The sequence below is a fragment of the Eubalaena glacialis genome, chromosome 8 (assembly GCF_028564815.1).
Source record: "Eubalaena glacialis isolate mEubGla1 chromosome 8, mEubGla1.1.hap2.+ XY, whole genome shotgun sequence".
Classification (NCBI taxonomy): domain Eukaryota; kingdom Metazoa; phylum Chordata; class Mammalia; order Artiodactyla; family Balaenidae; genus Eubalaena; species Eubalaena glacialis.
In genome coordinates, this window is record NC_083723.1 from 19,225,191 (window position 1) to 19,243,145 (window position 17,955).

General features: G+C 39.8%; 1 protein-coding gene across 8 annotated transcripts in view; it reads left to right on the plus strand.

Moving 5' to 3' along the window:
* Positions 1-17,955, plus strand: part of SRPK2 (SRSF protein kinase 2) — a 227,511-nt gene that overhangs the window by 183,602 nt on the left and 25,954 nt on the right. For all 8 annotated transcript variants that reach the window (XM_061197618.1, XM_061197619.1, XM_061197611.1 and 5 more), the window contains 7 exons: positions 424-532; positions 1,251-1,338; positions 1,561-1,648; positions 4,051-4,157; positions 14,577-14,742; positions 15,889-15,914; positions 17,437-17,683. In XM_061197618.1, coding sequence (XP_061053601.1) covers positions 424-532; positions 1,251-1,338; positions 1,561-1,648; positions 4,051-4,157; positions 14,577-14,742; positions 15,889-15,914; positions 17,437-17,683 — 831 coding nt within the window. The remainder of the gene's footprint in view (positions 1-423; positions 533-1,250; positions 1,339-1,560; positions 1,649-4,050; positions 4,158-14,576; positions 14,743-15,888; positions 15,915-17,436; positions 17,684-17,955) is intronic.

Below are 17,955 nucleotides of genomic sequence, written 5' to 3' on the forward strand. Positions count from 1 at the left end.
TGCAGAGTACACATCCTTTGTTCTGGTGAGTTGTAGTATACTGACCCCAGAAGATTTGCATTTAACTTATTGCTTAGAAGAAAAAAGATCGTTTAGAAATGTCAAGAGCTAGAATATACATATTATGTACAGCTAGACTTAAATATAAAACCTCCAGTTATTGTTACAGCATGCTGGGTGGTTCATTGCTTTTCTAAGTTAAATTAAAAAAAAAAAAAAGCCTAAAAGAAAGGCATAGGGGGCATTTTTCTCTTGATGAAAGATAGTCTTGAAAAATGTTGTATTATTAAACATGTTTTTAAATCTGATTTTATTATTTAGAGTTTTATTTAATGGTATCAGGAACTGACAAGGAAGAACGAGTTTCCATTACTAGTTTTCTGAAATTTAATTTAATTTTTTCTTTCTTTTAAATAATAAAAGGTGGCTATCATCCAGTGAAAATTGGAGACCTCTTCAATGGCCGGTATCATGTTATTAGGAAGCTAGGATGGGGACACTTCTCTACTGTCTGGCTGTGCTGGGATATGCAGTAAGTGTTCCTTGTCATTCGTGCTTTTGATTCCTGGTCTGGTTCAACATCTTTATTTTATATCAAGCTAAGGCTGAGGAGCACACCTGCTTCTGTTGTGACATGTAAAGCACACAGCACAGGCCTGCCCCACCTAGTCAGACTTTCCCCTCTCAGTTTGAAGGTCATTTGCCTGTCATCTTGAAATATTAATTTTCTTCTGCCTTTATATCTGAGGCTTATTCATTGTAATTGCACTACACTCGGGTCATATTGTTTTTCTAGTAATTCATCCATACCAGAAAAACATTCAAATATAAAATTAATAATGTTTAGGCCTTTCCAGTCAGTGGTTTTCGACTTTTTTGGAAAGCCATGACCCATAATATGAAACTACATCCTTAGAGTACACGTACACATGTGTAGTGTGTGTGTGAATTGAAACAAAAGTGTTATAATACTTGATCTTAACCATATGTGATGAACTCTGACATCTATCTAGTCTACTTGATTTTTATGAGGACAAAACAGAAACACAAAGCAAAGAAGAGATTGACACATGATCCCACTGCTTTACTGTAACCCCACAATTTGAGAAGTACTATTTTAAAGGAAAGCTTATTGAAAGTTGCTATTTATTGGAGTTTATTAGAGTTCATTATGATGTCTAGTTTATTAGAGTTATTATAAATGATCACTTCTGTTAAAATTTTTTTTAATGCATTTTTTTTTTTTAAAGGGGAAAAAGATTTGTTGCAATGAAAGTTGTAAAAAGTGCCCAGCATTATACAGAGACAGCCTTGGATGAAATAAAATTGCTCAAATGTGTAAGTACTACAAAAATGTGAATGATATAAGAAAGGTTAATGACGAAATTTTACAGAGGGATTTTTCTGGGTTTTACTAAATTAATTGAATTTATTATTTGTAAGTTCAAATACTGAATCTTCTATTTTTTAAAACGTTTATTAAACAGTTTTGGTTGGTACAATGGAAATGACTTTCAGTCTTAAACACTTCTGTTCTTGAATTCATTTTTCTCTCTATAGGTTCGAGAAAGTGATCCCACTGACCCAAATAAAGACATGGTGGTACAGCTAATCGATGACTTCAAAATTTCAGGCATGAATGGAATACGTATCCTTTCTGATGGTTCTGTTGCTTTCTAATGGCTGAATTATACTCTAGTTTTTCTTTTTACTTTTAAAAAATGGAAATAGTTTAAGCCCTTATACACTTCTGTTTGCTCTTTCACTCTCCACATGCAGCCTCTAACGTCTTCATGTTATATGATTCTTGAAAGGTGAAAGTTTCTTAGTTATAAGGTGAATTGTTCCTTTTGCTTTTTGAATAAGGAGGCCTTAGTTCTGATTCTGGAAAAGAAGTGTGTCTTACAAGTGGAGCAGGGGCATCTCATGACCTCCCTTCTCTTTTGAGGATATCAGTTTTAATTGGGCTGCTGTTATATTGTCTGCATGCTTAGTAGTTTCGGGGGAGGGAGGGTTCAGGAGGAAGTGAATGGGGGTAGTGTGGAAGGAGCTCTTGTCTTACCTTTACCCTCCTTCTGCCCAGGGCATTGGTAAAGGGCAGCCCCAGGGGTTGCAGTGACAGCAGAATAACCTGTAGCTCAGAGCTTTTGGCATAAGTGGAGAGAAGAGATAATGCCTTTAGTTTCCAGAATGCTGTTTCCATATTTTAATATTGGATCCTCTGAGATAGCCCTTTATGGGCCTGATCTAGGCAATACCTTCATTCCCCAAGGTTCAGGAATACCGAACCGTGTATTCATTATCTTGTGACTGGTGAGTGCCAGGTGTGTGTCAAGAGCCAGGCTCTTCTCCTCCTTCCTGATCTTTTATTCTTTCCTTTATCATGTTTGGAACAGATCCAGCATTTTGATATTTGACCTGTTCAAGCTCCAGAACCTGAGGACAAAGCCTTCTCCCAGCTTACACCCCAGAATGACAGCCTGTTTCTGCATCTACTAAGTCTTAATCCCATAGGGAAGCACTCTCTTCACACCCTGTGTATTTGAGGTTTTTATATTTCTTCTAGAGGTCGGATTTGGGGATACTAGCAAGTTCCGGTGACTGCTGATGTTACCTCCCCCTTTGCCTCAAGATCCTTTCTGCTAGCTGCAAAGTGCATTTTCCCCTCTTGATGGATAGAAAGATAGAGCTGGTCCTTCTCTGCCCCTGGTCTCCAAGTGAGCCTGTTTGTTTATGTGCAGGCAGGGCAGCCCTTCCTCTTGCATCAGATCTGGGAGGCAGTTCTTAAGACAGCTGATAGAGAGAGGGTTTCTTTGGAGAAAACACCTGATTTGTAGGTAAATGGAGTTTTTTTTTTTATGTATATTGAATACATTCCAGTGGCTATTTCTGCTGTTAAGTAGTCCAGATTTGTCAATGCTTTGAGAACACTCAGGTCATAATTTAGAAGCCTTTGGGCTTCGGCTCTATGCCTGCTACTAACTTTAGACCTTAGTTGCCATTTTTTTAATGAGCTTGGGAAATAGTAAGGAACTTCTAGCTTTAGATCATCTATGCATAAGTCTGTAGCACATATGCTGTCCTGTGTCATAGAAATATTTTTCTTATTTTTATTAAAGATATTTAAAGCAATAGTTACTATGATGATGTGGTAGATCCAGATATTGTAAAAAATATTAACTCATCTGACCTTCTTATAGGCCTGTATATAGGTCTCCAGGGGTGAACAAAATATTCTCAAAGGGTTTCAGAGCCATTTAAAATCTTTCTGTATGAATGACACGAATATATTTATATGCGGGACTTTGGTGGCTCACAGTTCTGGAGGGTCAGTGGTTGACTAGAATTTCTGTTAAAAACAAAAACAAAAACAAAACCCAGATTCCTGAGATTTCATTATCATAGGTTGGTCTTAATGGCCATGCCATGTCTTAAATTGTGATCATACATTCTTAAAAACTTAAAAAATTAAAATTGATCTAGTGACCCAGTGAAAGATATTATTGAAGGAAAAGATTAAATGTCTTCACTGTGTTTGGTAAATTTCTGTTTTATAAAGTTTTTTTTTTATGTGATGTATAGGATAGAAATTTAGGTAGGCAGGCAGGACATTTAAGGCGGGAGAGTTCTCTATTCTTTTCCTCATCAGTTTCTGTGAGGTTTCAGTCTTGCTCGTTTTCGTTAAGGCTGATTGTCAGGAGAGGTGTGCTTGAGAGCGCGGGTAAGTGTGGAGTTGAGTCATGACTCTGCCACCTTTGGATCGTGTCAGGCAGGAGGGTTCTTTAAACTCCCCGAGGTTTACTCTCCTCATTCCTTATGTTGTTATGAGTACACATTAAATCATATATGGCACATGGTAGGTACTTAGTACATTTAGATCTTTCTATTTAGGTGAGGAACAGCAAATGACCACTTTTGGTATTATTGATAGCATTGAAGTTGCATTTTATAAAGAAATAATTGTTTTGCCAAGTGCCACAATGATGCTGCTTTTAGTAATTCCGTCACTGCAGGAAATGTATCCATAAATGATCCTTAACCCTGTCCCAGATGTCTGCATGGTCTTCGAAGTGCTTGGCCACCATCTCCTCAAGTGGATCATAAAATCCAACTACCAAGGCCTCCCAGTACGTTGTGTGAAGAGCATTATTCGACAGGTGAGGCTTATGACGGCAGCCCCCAGCTCCCAATACCTAACTGGCTAGCCTTTCAACACGAATTCCTGTTTTAAAAAAAAAAAAGAAATGCACAAACACATATATATCTCTCTCTCCAGTTTTAGAAATAAATACATACATCAGAGTGCATAACATTTTTAACTTATTAAAGCAGTTTTGTATTTAGTTAATGATAAGCCATTCTGTCTTGTAAAGGGAGCAATATGTAAATGTCAAGGATATATTTCTTTTGGCATATGGATCTTTTTTCAGGTAAGTGATACAGTAAAATGAGAAATTGTTTTATCCAGTATCATTACTACAAAATGTCCCACTTAGTTCCTTAGAAAATAATACAGAAAAAAATATATAATGTATTGTGTTTATTTGCTATTTCTACGTATTTGGATGAAGGATAAATGAAAGATAATTTAAGGAACGTTTAAGTTATATATGGAGTATTGTATTTGTACTTCGTTCAATTGCCTTGACAATAGAAAACCTTCTGTTGGTGTGTGGTTCGGTGTTGATGCTGCAGCAGATATTTATCGAATGGAAGTATACACATATGGAAGATTTCCTTCTAATTAGAAATGTTTACCAGATTCAGTTTTCTGCATGGAACATACCAGTCTTTGACTCATTGCCCTTAGAGCCTAAATTAGGAAAGTTGCAGATACGCTTTATTCTGGATTACCTATTCTGATATAATGGATAATTACCATGCATATTTCTGCAGAGTAAGTAATATCAGGGAGGTTGCTTGGTTTGCTTGAGAAGAGGGCTAGGTGGTTTGGAGCCCCTTCCTTGTCCCCAGGCCCAGAGCTTGAGCTAGACCTGCCTGGGGCTTCTAGACCTGAAATACAGGTCTTGATCCATAATTCTTTTTTTTTTTTTTTTTTTAATATTTATGCATTTATTTGGCTGCATTGGGTCTTATCTGCGGCACGCAGGGTCTTTTGATGAGGCGCGCAGGCTTCTCTAGTTGTGGCATGCGAACTCTTAGTTGGGGCATGCATGTGGGATCTAGTTCCCTGCCCAGGGATCGAACCCGGGCCCCCTGCGTTGGGAGCCTGGAGTCTCATCCACTGTGCCACCAGGGAAGTCCCCTGAAAAAATTTAATTATCCAATTTAAATTTTCTGATTTATCTCTGATAAATCCTGGAAATATTAAAAGATGTACATATTTTAACAAAAAGCAAATAATTTCAGAAATAGCAGTTCGAATGTATATCACACAGGTTCCCTCATTCCTTTGAACCCTATACTTTCTAAGATGTCTACTGCTGCTCTAGGTGTCACCATAACTCAGGCTTGGCAGTGTTGGGAGAAGACGAATTAGCAGATGAACCGTCGATATTTATTTTGTATTCCAGAATGGAAAAACAAAATCTTGCCTTACTTAGCAAGTAAAAGAGTCTTTAACTCTAAAGATGAAATTCTTGGAGTTTAATGGAACTTTAATGCATACTTAGTGAATGAACAAATGACTTAATGAATGTGTTATCCTCACTTTAATTCATGTACACTGTGCCTTAGAGAGGAAGAACTCTTGTAGTGTTTTATTGGTTTCAAGATGGAATTTTGATTTTATGTGGTCTGCACTTAGTTCTTGTAGGTAGTGTTAATAGAAGCTTTGTTTTGCTCTGGTGTCAACCCATCTTTAATTTTCTTTAAGAAAAATACTGTCATGAAATCTGGATATTTTTTTTCCCCCTAAACTTGTAACTTTCAAAGTAGTAAGTTGTTATATATCCCAGGTAATAATCTATATGCCTGAATTTCCCTTCATTCCCTTGGATCCATCCGGTGGGTTCAGTACTTTTGACTTCTGGGTAGTACTGGGAAGATCCTTTATTAATAGACCTACTCAGCTCTGTCACTCCCCAGAACACGACAAGGTAGGCCAGCTTTCTAATATTCTTACACTGTGTGGCCTCCGGCACCTTTGAAGTCCAGTGTAGCTGACTGTGTTTCACTCATCCCTGTTGCTGTCTCCCACCACGCTCCCCTGGTCACCTAGCCATCGATCCCTCCTGGCCATATATGTTTCTCCTGTTGTTCTTTCCGTTTCCAGCGCCGCCATCCTTAGTTCCGGTCCTTATCACCTCCAGCCAGCACCTTTTCACAAGCTTCTATCTACTCTGCCAGAGTGCAGCCCATCTTATTCTACTTCTTCACGTCAGTTTATTCTCTTTTCTGTTGGCAGTTACTTTCCTAAGTAAAACTTTGTTTTAATAGTTCGTATCCCTATCTAGAAGCCTTTAGTGGCTTTTCATTGCCTGTTGTTGAAGCTTAATGTTGGCTTTCATGAAGCAATGTGTAGACTGATAAAGAGCTTGGGTGTTGGTGTCAAATACAGTTCTATGTGTCCATGGGTTCAGCCAACCATGGATTGAAAATATTCGGGGAAAAAAATTCCAGAATGTTCCAAAAAGCAAAATTTGAATTTGCTGTGCAGGCAGCTATTACATAGCATTTACATTTTATTTACAATTATTTACACAGTATTTACATTGTATAAAATATTTTAAGTAATCTAGAGATGATGTAAAGTATGTGGGAGGATTGTGTAGATTACATACAAATACTGCTGCCCTTTTATTATAAGGGACTTGAGCATCTGTGGATTTTGGTATCCGCGAAGGGTGGGTAGGTGTCCTGGAACCAAACCCCTGCAGATTCTGAGGGACAACTGTATACCCTACTCTAGCTAAAGGACTTTGGCCAAGTTACTTAATCTCTTTAAGCCATAATTTCATCATCAATAAAATGAGAATAATAATGGTACCTTCATTACTAGATTATTGTTAAGATGTAAAGGGATACTGCTATTAATAATTATAAATGTTTATTCAGTGCTTACTATGTGCCAAGCATAGTTCTAAGTACTTTGCAAATTTTAATGCATTAAATCCTCACAATAAGTCTATGAAATAGGTATTTTTACTGTCTTTATTTTATGGAAGTGGACCTGAGGTTAGGTAACTTGGCCCTAGTCAAGAAATAACAAGTGTATGTGGTGGAGCAGGAATTCAAACCCAGGTAGTCTGGCTTCGGAGCACATGCATTTACCATTTTCCCAAGCAGCAAATAATATCTTTGGACTTGTACTCAGCTTATGTCCAATAAAAGTTAAATCATTGCTCTTCTTGTGAACCTGTTTAAGGTCTTCTGCCATCTAGTGAAAGCCTGTATTTCCCCTTAGAAACCCCAATTTAGCTCTTACCTCCTGGCAGGTAAATTTTTCCCCATTAATTAATTAATCGTTTAAGTAGGTATGACTTGTTAAGTGTCCTTCAGGTACACAGTTTCCCTTCTGGAATCAACCAAGTGATGGTTTTCTTACGAATATTCAGAGATGTCCCAAGCATTTATAAACAAATGCTGTTTTACCAGAATTTTTATACATAAATTTTTACTAGTTTTCTGTAGGGTATTTAGAGAAAGTACTCACTTTGCCATTTTTTAAGCTCCACGTCTTTGGTTTATTTCTTTTGCCCTAGGCTGTAGAAAATACCATTCTTTCTATTCTACCCATGTTTATAAAGACTCAACCAAAATTCCACTTCTGTGATAAAGGCTTCCCACTCTACCCTAGTTAAGAGCAATATTTCTTCCCTCCTTGGGGAAGGATGGCTGCAGCCTACACTTGGTCCTTTCTTAATGATTGCAGGGTCTTATAGTGTAGGCCAAAGTTTCTCAACCCTGGCACTACTGACATTTTGGACTGGATAGTCCTTTCTTGTAGGGACCTGCCCTGTGCGTTGTAGGTTGTTTAGATGCATCCCTGGCCTCTGCCCACTAGATGTCTGTCTCAGCCAGGACCACCCCAGCAGTGACACTTAAAAAAATATTTCTGAACTTTGTGAAATGTCTTCGAGGAGGCAAAATTTCCTTTTGCTGAGAACCACTGGAATGGAGGAAAGTGTAATGAGTACACTTAAGTCTTGGCAATAGACTTAATTTCAAATTCTAACTTTGGCACTTACTACTTTGTGACCCTGATCAAATTACTTAACTTCTGTAAGCCTGTGTCCTCATTTGTCACATCAGGATGATAATGCATAATTTGTGGCTTTATTGTGGAAATGAGTTTGGAGGGACTGCTGATAAAGCTTTCAGCATGGTGACCAGCACAGAGCAGCCGTCCTGTCTCCCCAGCTGCATATTCTGAGCACTGGGAGTCCCAGATCATGTGTTGTAGGTTTCACATCTCTTTGTAGCTTCCTTCACATCGTAGGAAGTCAAGAAATGTTTTTGAGAGGTTAGCTTTCCCTAAATGAAAGAAGAAATGTATGTTCCTCTTATTCTTACTGTACAAAGTGGCTGACCTTTCTGTGATCTGAAGGGTTTGTAGATAAAGGTTCCCACTTATTTTTGAAAAGTCACAGCACAGTTGAATCACTTGCTTTTCCAGGGTTTCCTATACACTATTATCAATCTTCTGATCAGTTCTTAACTGTCCTTGTTTCGCCCTGGTGACCTTGTGCATGGTCAGGAAGGGCCATCCTCTGGTTTCTGGTGATCGTGGTGAGGACACCCCCTTGCCTCCCCCAGGCTGCTTCTCTGGCCTCAGGCGTGGGGTGTATTTGCCTCCCAGCTTTCATTTCTTTTTCTTTTAAAATCAGCTTTATTGAAGTCTATTTTATGTTTAGCTTTTATTTCTAAAGCCGAAAGAAGAAAAAGGGTGCTATGTTGTCAGTGTTTGTTATTTGTGGTGCATTCAAGGTGTACCACAGGTGATGGGGCTTTAAAATGCTATTGCTGTTCTTTATTATTATTTTTTTAATTAATTAACTTATTTATTTTTGGCTGCGTTGGGTCTTCGTTGCTGCGCGCAGGCTTTCTCTAGTTGCGGTGCACGGGCTTCTCATTGCGGTGGCTTCTCTTGTTGTGGAGCACGGGCTCTAGGCATGCAGACTTCAGTAGTTGTGGCACGAGGGCTCAGTAGTTGTGGCTCGTGGGCTCTAGAGTGCAGGCTCAGTAGTTGTGGCACACGGGCTTAGTTGCTCCGTGGCGTGTGGGATCTTCCCGGACCAGGGCTCGAACCTGTGTCCCCTGCATTGGCAGGCGGATTCTTAACCACTGCACCACCAGGGAAGTCCCTGTTGCTGTTCTTTAAACGTGGCTTTTATTTTCTTCTGTACTCCAAAGGGTAGCCGGTATTTTACTTTTTAAAACCTTATGGTTTAATTCATTGCCCTTTCCAGAAGCCTTGTGAAGAAGTGGCTGCTTGCCGTTAAATGAAGCTTGGTAAGGGCAAGGCTCTGATTTTGATGACTTTGCTACGATACGTAGGTACAGCGTGCAGCCCTGGATTTTTGAATTATCGTTACTCTTTCTGTTATCATGCTTGTCACTAACATTTATTATGCTCTTTCAGGCACTCACAGTTTTAAGTGCTTTCTTTGTATTATGCTGTCTAGTCCTCAGCACAGCTTTGTGAGGCCAGAGGTGTTCTTACCTCCACTCTGAGGAAGGTGTTAAAAGTTTTCCCCAGGCCCACAGTTACTGTGGGGAATCAAGACTGGAATACAGGTGGTGCAATCCGGAATCCATGCTCTCGACTGCCGGGTAGTGTGAAATGTCTGCATAGGAAGACTGGAGAGCATTTTAAATGATAGCATGTCTTGTGAAGAGGATGCATTCATGTCTCTGTTTGTGGAAATGGTTTACTTCTACGTTTGTCTACACTTAGTCTTTTTTTTTTTTTTTTTTAATTTTATTTATTTATTTATTTATTTTTGGCTGTGTTGGGTCTTCATTTCTGTGCGAGGGCTTTCTTTGGTTGTGGCGAGCGGGGGCCACTCTTCATCGCGGTGCGCAGGCCTCTCACTATCGCGGCCTCTCTTGTTGCGGAGCACAGGCTCCAGACGCGCAGGCTCAGTAGTTGTGGCTCACGGGCCCAGTTGCTCCGCGGCATGTGGGATCTTCCCAGACCAGGGCTCGAACCCGTGTCCCCTGCATTGGCAGGCAGATTCTCAACCACTGCGCCACCAGGGAAGCCCTACACTTAGTCTTTATTTACCATTTAAATGATCTCACTGGTCCTTTTGTCAATGAATGCATTATGATCAAGCCAGTATTGTTCAATTTTAGAATAGAAAATTAATTTTAAGTTGGTAAACATTTTTATGTTCTTGGATTTGATCAGTGTGGTAGTACATATGATTCTGTACTAACTTGGAATTCTCCTCCTCAAAATGTTGGGTATGCAGCTCAGAAGTTCGGGGAAGTCGCTTCCTTCAAGGGAGTTGAGCCCCTTTCCCAGCTCATTCCTGTGTGCTTCCTCAGTGCTGGGCGCAGTGTTTTATCTTTCATCCTGACCATGTTCACGAGTGAAGTACAGCTGCTGAATTTTCTCATTAGCTCTCACTAGTCAGAGTTAGAAAGAAGGAGGAGCAGAGGGCGATTTCGGGACAGAGCGGATGAGGACCGTGTCCCCTGGTTCTGGTCCTCTGTGATTGAGGCAGGTATTTGCCACACTTCTCCATTCAGTCTGGCATGTGCTCGGCTGAGCAGCTTGTAGCACTTACCTCCTGTCTGTCCTAGCGAGGAAGAGAGATCCGGTGGGTGCCTTCGCTTTCCAGTAGCAAAGCTTCTGGCTTGAGGAGAGCCCTCTGCTGTCTCCCTCCACCCCTGCAAGCATCAGTGTCTCGGAGCAGTGCTGCCCGTCTGGTTTCCCTGGGCGCTGCGTCACAAGGCTTTGCCCCGTCTGCTCGCCCTGTGTCCTTTGTTAAGGTGCCCACGTTGTGACCAGTCAGGAGACAGTGTGGACAGTTGCTGTCCTTGTGTTCCTCTGTGCATTTTAGAATTTGGGAGGAAGCTCCCTCTGGGTGGCCAGCAGGCCAGGGAGACACCTTCACGTGAAACCTCCACATTATTCCCAACTCCCTCCTTTTATGTCTGCGACAGGACCAATTTCTAGCACGCCGAGGTGGAGAAGAGCCAGTTTATGTTGTTAACACCATAACAGACGGTTTCTGACCCGGTTCATAGGTGCCTAGAAAGAAACGTTAGAGGCTGTGCTGACCAAGCCCTTGTTTTCTGGCTGAATTTGAGGTCAGGGAAGGGGAGCCATAGCTAGTCAGTTCCTGAACCAGAGCAGGGTCTCCTGGCTCCCAGCCCGTACTCTGCCTCCAGGTCTGCACTGCTGCTGACTCGCATGCAGAAAACTGGCCCCGCCCTGGGGTGTGATCTCCGTCCCCTAAGTGGGATGCAGCCCCGTCCCTGGCCCCTCGGTGGCTACGCTGATCGCCGACTCCTGGTCAAGCGGATGGCAGCCGAGGATCTCTGCAGCCTGTGTTGCCTCCTGCTGGTGAGACTAAGTATGGTCTGCAGGCAAGAGAGACACATGCTGTGATAAGACAAGTGAGGCAACAGAGGTCTATCCTGGGGCATGAAGCTTGATTCGTTGATTGTTTTTTTTTCATGATCATAATTATTCAACGTAAATGGTTGTAAGATTGCCCATCATTATTGTTTGATTTTGGATTCTGGGGTGCTTAATTGCTTTAACTTCACTGGCTGAGAACAGAAATACTGTTTTTGAAAATAAAACCATTCTTCTTATAGCTAAAGATTTTTTTAAAAATATATTAGTCTAGAATTAAAAGAATCAGAGTTTTATCAGGTAGAGCCCATTCATATTATAGATGGGAGAAATGAGACCCAGAGAAATTTAATAAGTGACTTAGAAATTTAATAAGTTATGGTTATTAAGTCAGTATCAATACAAGTCTTCTGACTTAGTTCATTTCTACCATTTAGTTTGAGTTTCCTGTGAGCTAGACCTTGTATTTGTGAGTTTTCCATACATTATTTCTAATTCTTACCATATTTCTGTCTAATGGATATGTTCCCCCCTTTATAGATATGAAAATGGAAGCTCAGGCAGTGTAAGTACCTTGCCTAGTGAATGAGTGATTGAGCAGTAATACAGGAGTGGTCTGAGTCCCAAGGTCATGATTTAACAGTGCTCCATGCTGTCTCTTAACTGTTTCCTTTAAGATTTGCATTATCTTAATTAACTTAATTTATCCCGGTGATAGTCTGTTCCTTCTGTTCATTGTCAGACACAAGCTGTGCTTCTTGAGGAAGGTTAACCCTGTGGAGTGCAACAGCCAGTATTAAAACTCTGGAACCTTAAATTCTTTCTGAGAACACTTTTGTCCTCTCAAGTGCCTCATTGTCATTGGAATTCATTTAACACCTTTGGATACTGGATCACATTAACTCTTACCTGAGTCACGCACAGTAAAACAACCTAAGAACTATGAAAGAACTAAGGTGGAAAGTTAGGAGCAACTTGTGCATGGGTAGTGGTGAAAAGATATTTTTGGAAAGATGCTGACATTTTAACTTTGAGTTAATATTTGATGATTGAAATGAAGTTTCAGTTGGAATAATTTAAAACAGTTTAAAGTTTCTAAAAACTCTTAATTCCTTTTACTTCCGCAGGCTAGAAGTCATCAGTGTACCTGTCCATTAATCTCTTGTACTTCTCATAATTTCTCTTGTTATTCAGATATAAAAACTCCACATGATATTTCAGTTTGTTCGAAGAAGATACGTGAATGCCAGTGAATAACATACAGGCTCATTGGATTGTGTTCCCTTCAGGATTATAACCTTATTCTCTATGGAAATATATAATGACCTCTTTCTTCCTATTGGTTCTTTGACATTTTAAACATAATTTAGACATATTCTAATCGAAGTATTATCTAAAACATTCAATATTAATTCTAAGGTAAAAAGTCAAGGCCCAATGGAGACAGGGAACTTCTGTTGCTGTGTGTCAAACATCTAGAAGGGTGTATGGTCTGTTACAGGAGCTCGACTGTTGTTCAGTCAGTGAAGTCATGTAAAAGTATTTCCAAGGAAAAGTTTTTTTAGATATGTGTGGGGATTTTCATCTTGTTTAAGAGACAGGTCTCCCTTTCATTTTCTTCTGAAACTTCTTTCCCTTGACTTACTAATGTTTTGTCGTCTGTTAAGATTGTTTAGCCAGGAACTCAAGGTAGACAGGAGCATTGGGTTTTTTGCTGAGAACTTGTCAGAGCTGATTGATATTATATATCTTCTGCTTGTCTTTTTCTCACTTACTTGTCTAGTGTCGTCAAGGCCCCTAAATGACTTACAGTGTTTGAATGAGGATGTTTATCAAATGTTAACGTTTATTGAGCTTTTAGAGTTTCTGATGTATGGGAACATGAACTGTATTTTTTAAATATTTTTTTCCTTATGGAAAGAATTGAAACAATTCCCCTCTAATGGAAATAATTCCAGAAAAACTTTGGCCTTGCATTTAGGTCACCATACTCTGTAATTTTTGTGATGTATATGATATATATAATAAGTACATGAATATCTTGGCTTAGCATTTTCTTTTAGTTCAGTGCTATACTGTTGCCTGGATACCAGGGCTATTTAATCCTCCTTTCCTGCAATATTAAAAATGTACACACATCATTAGCCATTATGGGAATGCAGATCAATGAGATACACACTTCACACCCAGTAGGGTGACTAAAATAAAAAGACAAGTATTGGCCATGATGAAAAAATTGGAATCCTCGCACGTTGCTGATTGGAGTGTAAAATGGTGCAGCCATAGTATAAAACAGTTTGGCAGCTCATTGAAAGGCTAAATATAGAGCTACCGTATGACCCAACGACTGCACTCCTAGGCACATACCCAAGAAAAATAAAAACATATGTCCACACAAAAACTTGTATGTGAATGTTCATAGCAATATTATTTATAATAGCCATAAAATGGAAACAACTCAAATATTCATCAAGTGAATGAAATGTGGTATTTTCAATGGAATATTATTTGGCATTTAAAGAAATGAGGTATTGATACATGCTACCCATGGATGAACCATGGAAGTACTGTGCCAGTTACAAAAGACCACTCTGTATCATTCCACTTATATAAAATATCCAAACCCAGCAAAGTAGATTAGCGGTTGCCTAGGGCTGGAGGAGTTGGGAGGAGAGGGGGAGTGACAGCTAATGGGTGTGCAGTGTTTCTTCTTTGTGTGATGAAAATGTTCTAAATTAGATAGTGGTGAGGGCTGTACATCTAGAAACCATTGAATGGTACCCTTAAAACGGTGAATTGTGTGACATGTAAATTATATCTCACTGAAGTTGTTATTTAAAAGAGTGTAAGTATAGATGCATTTGCTTCCATGAGCATAAATTATCCCCGGGATGATACACATTGCTTGCTTCTGGGGAAGAGCTGGGTTCCTATGGGGGCCGGGGTGGGAGGAAGATTTTTACTAAAACCCTTTGTATCCATTGTATTTTGTGCCTTGTAATGATTTTAACTATTTTACAAACAAATGTTAAATAATAAAGGTATTAATAAGTCATCTCCTCTCTTGATTTCACGTGATCAGGTCCTTCAGGGGTTAGATTATCTACACAGTAAGTGCAAGATCATTCATACTGACATAAAGCCGGAAAACATCTTGATGTGCGTGGACGATGCATATGTGAGAAGGATGGCAGCCGAGGCCACTGAGTGGCAGAAAGCGGGCGCTCCTCCTCCTTCGGGGTCTGCAGGTGAGGGGCTGAGCCAGCTTTGTTTCAGTCTGTGCGGGGCATTGAGAGCCTGCCAACTTGTACACTGGGGGCAGTTGAGTCAGATGTGTATGTATTAGGAGCTTTTGTAAGAGCCTGATGACTAGAAGCAGCTAGACCTTTTTCTTGAGCAGGAAGATGCCCCAGTTAAGTTGTACTTTAATATTTGAATTACTTTGTCCTCCCTTAAAAGGTCATTGAATTCTTACCTGCTGCTTCATCTCCTTGGAACACTGTCCTGTGTTGCCCACTTCTCTGCAGAGGGATGTCTGTTATAGCAAGAGGTCTCATGTAGCCGACGTTCAGTCATCAGAGTGCTTCCTTGACTCCAGTGAGCACAGCTACATCAATCTCAGTCTAGCTGGTGGATTTAGAATTAGTTTCAAAAGACTTCAGGGTGGGAGAAGACCAACTGACTTGAGTATTGGTGTATGTAGTTTTATTTGTGGTGTTCGCAGTGTCGTGGTGGCAGTGAAGTGTGGGCGGTGTTTTCACCCTCTCTTCACGTGCTCTCTGCCCTAGTGTGTTGTCAGGCAGGCACGAGGACTGCAGGGCAAAAGCCCTCTGTCTGCCTGGGGCTCTTGGGGCGTGCACCACTTCTGAATCTCGTTTTCTAACATCAGGGTGTTTTTTAGATCACGGAACCATAGTCTATCAAGCTTCTGATACTGGCCCAGTCTGTTCATGTGATTTCTAGAATATTTGCTGCAGTATTGGACTTAACTTTAGTTGTATAAACTTGTGAAATAGTTTTCAAACATAGTTGTGTAAGTGAATTGTTCATTTCATTGTCTTTAAACAAATTTGGTTGGATGACTCTTCTCCATTTTCTTATCAGTCAGTGCTTTGGGATTGTCTGTTTTTGAAATGAATGCGTATTTAATTTTAGTTAAGTAAGAGAAATGACTCCATATGAACCACTGTGGCTTTGCCTTTTAAGAGCCAGTCATTTGTTTGAGTTGGATAAACTTTAGGTCTCTCTGATTCAGAAGTTTTAGTATTTAACAGTTGTTGAAGTTGCATAGCCATTAAAAGACAGTAGTTATTTCATTTTACAGTTCAGATTACCTACATAAAGATAAGGATCTATTTTGCTCTAAATGTTCATTTTATTTTGTTTTGTTTTAGTGAGTACTGCTCCACAGCAAAAACCTGTAAGTACTTACACATATACTTATATTCACCTCCTGGTCAAAAGTGACTATTCATTATTGAACTTTTCGAATTGTAACATTAGTTTTTGTTTCTTTCTGCAACAATTTTTCATTAAGGATTGTTTGGGGGAATTGGTTGTGCATTTTTTTGTTCCTTTCTCAATCACAGATGTTGTATTTTAATGTAAAAGACAGTCATGTTTATAAATGCTGGGTATCCTTGAATATGTAAGACAATGTTTTGATAAGGTGAAGTGATTTTTAGAGTTGGGGGATAATTAGAGCTGCCCCAAATTCTATCTTTGTTTTCCTCATGCACTTTCTGGAGTGCTCTTGGCTGAGTCTGGTAAAATGTGAGGTTATAGAGATAGGGTTTTAAGTGTGATTGTTCCAAAAACACTTTATATTATTTCTGATCTGCCTCTAAGTTACCTGTTTCTCTGAAGCTGCTGTTCTGATTTTTTTTTTTTTTTCCAGGTAGTAGTTAAATATGAAAGAGTATTATCTTTGTGGTCCTGTCAAAATGCTGAATGAGAGCAAATGAAACAAGCTGTTTGGAATTAAATCCTACCCCAGCGGAGCTAAACCTGGCTTGGTTCTAGTCGAGCATAGAAAATATATATATATATATATATATATATATATATATATATATATATATATATATATATATATATATATATATACGTCTTGAGTTGATGGGTCATCTACAAGTTTTAAAAGATCTTTATGAACCAAAAGCTTTTGGAAGGAAATGTGCAGAACTTCAGAGTGCTGCCAGCAGCCCTCAGTTTGGAATGGAAGTCCTACTAGGAGAGGGAGCTGTAAGAATTATTCCACCTGGCCTGCTGAGTTCTGCTGTGGCTTGAGCAGCTTGTTTTGATTATTGATTCTGTGAAAGACTGGAGGCTCTCGTTGCCAGTACTTTCCAAGTCAGCTCGCCATGATTGGAGGCAGACTGAAACCATGGCTTTTTCTTTTTTCCCTTTACTTCATGTGCTCATTTTTTACAGTTCCTGCAGTCTTGGCTGTTGATAACAGCTCAGTGTGTGAGACCCAAACGCAAACAGTGCTATTGACCAACAATGAATGAAATACACCTGATTTGGCAGACAGTTGAGTAAGACAGTTAAGGAGAGGGGACATTGTTACTTTATAGACAGGCAGCAGCAAATAAAACTTGCAAGAGGTGCTTCTTGTTTAAAGTCAAGAGTTATCTCAGCATATTTAGTTCTTCTTAGAGTTTAAAGGGGAAAGACTTGCTAGATTTAAGCTATATCCCTCTAAGGGCAAGGGCCGGTGGTAGTCCCGTTACGTGATATTAGCACTGGTTTCTTTTTTCTGGTTTTGCTGTAACCCTAACCGTGATGTGGATCTCATGTCTGGGCATGTGGTTTTAATTGAATGCGACCTGAGAAAAACAGCCTGTGTTGGTATTTGCCATGCTGCCAGCACTTACGCTGTTGCGTAGTGCTTTAAAAAGAAGCAAACTGACCTGTGGTATTTTCTTAACATGTTGTAGATAGGAAAAATATCTAAAAACAAAAAGAAAAAACTGAAAAAGAAGCAGAAAAGGCAGGCTGAGTTATTGGAAAAGCGCCTGCAGGAAATAGAAGAATTGGAGCGAGAAGCTGAAAGGAAAATAATAGAAGAAAACGTCACATCAGCTGTACCTTCCAATGAGCAAGATGATGAATACCACCCAGAGGTGAAACTAAAAACAGCAGGATTAGAGGAGGCAGCCGAGGGTGAGACTGCGAATAACAACGGTCAGTGGAATCTGGAGACGGGGCTGCATAGGAGCCCAGGAGCTCCCACAGTAGGGACCCGCCAGGTCACCATGCAGGGTGACTTGGTGCTGCGCTGATGCTTCAGACAGGAAGGTGGTTCTCTCCAAGGCCTTATTGGAGAGCGTGGGGAGCTGTCTGGTACTTGCTTTGTAAAATGTGGGCCAGAAATATGTTAATATTTCAAAATAGTTTTTTTTTTTAAAATGTCAAACGTCTGAGAAACACCATGTGTTTATCATGCTAATGATTGT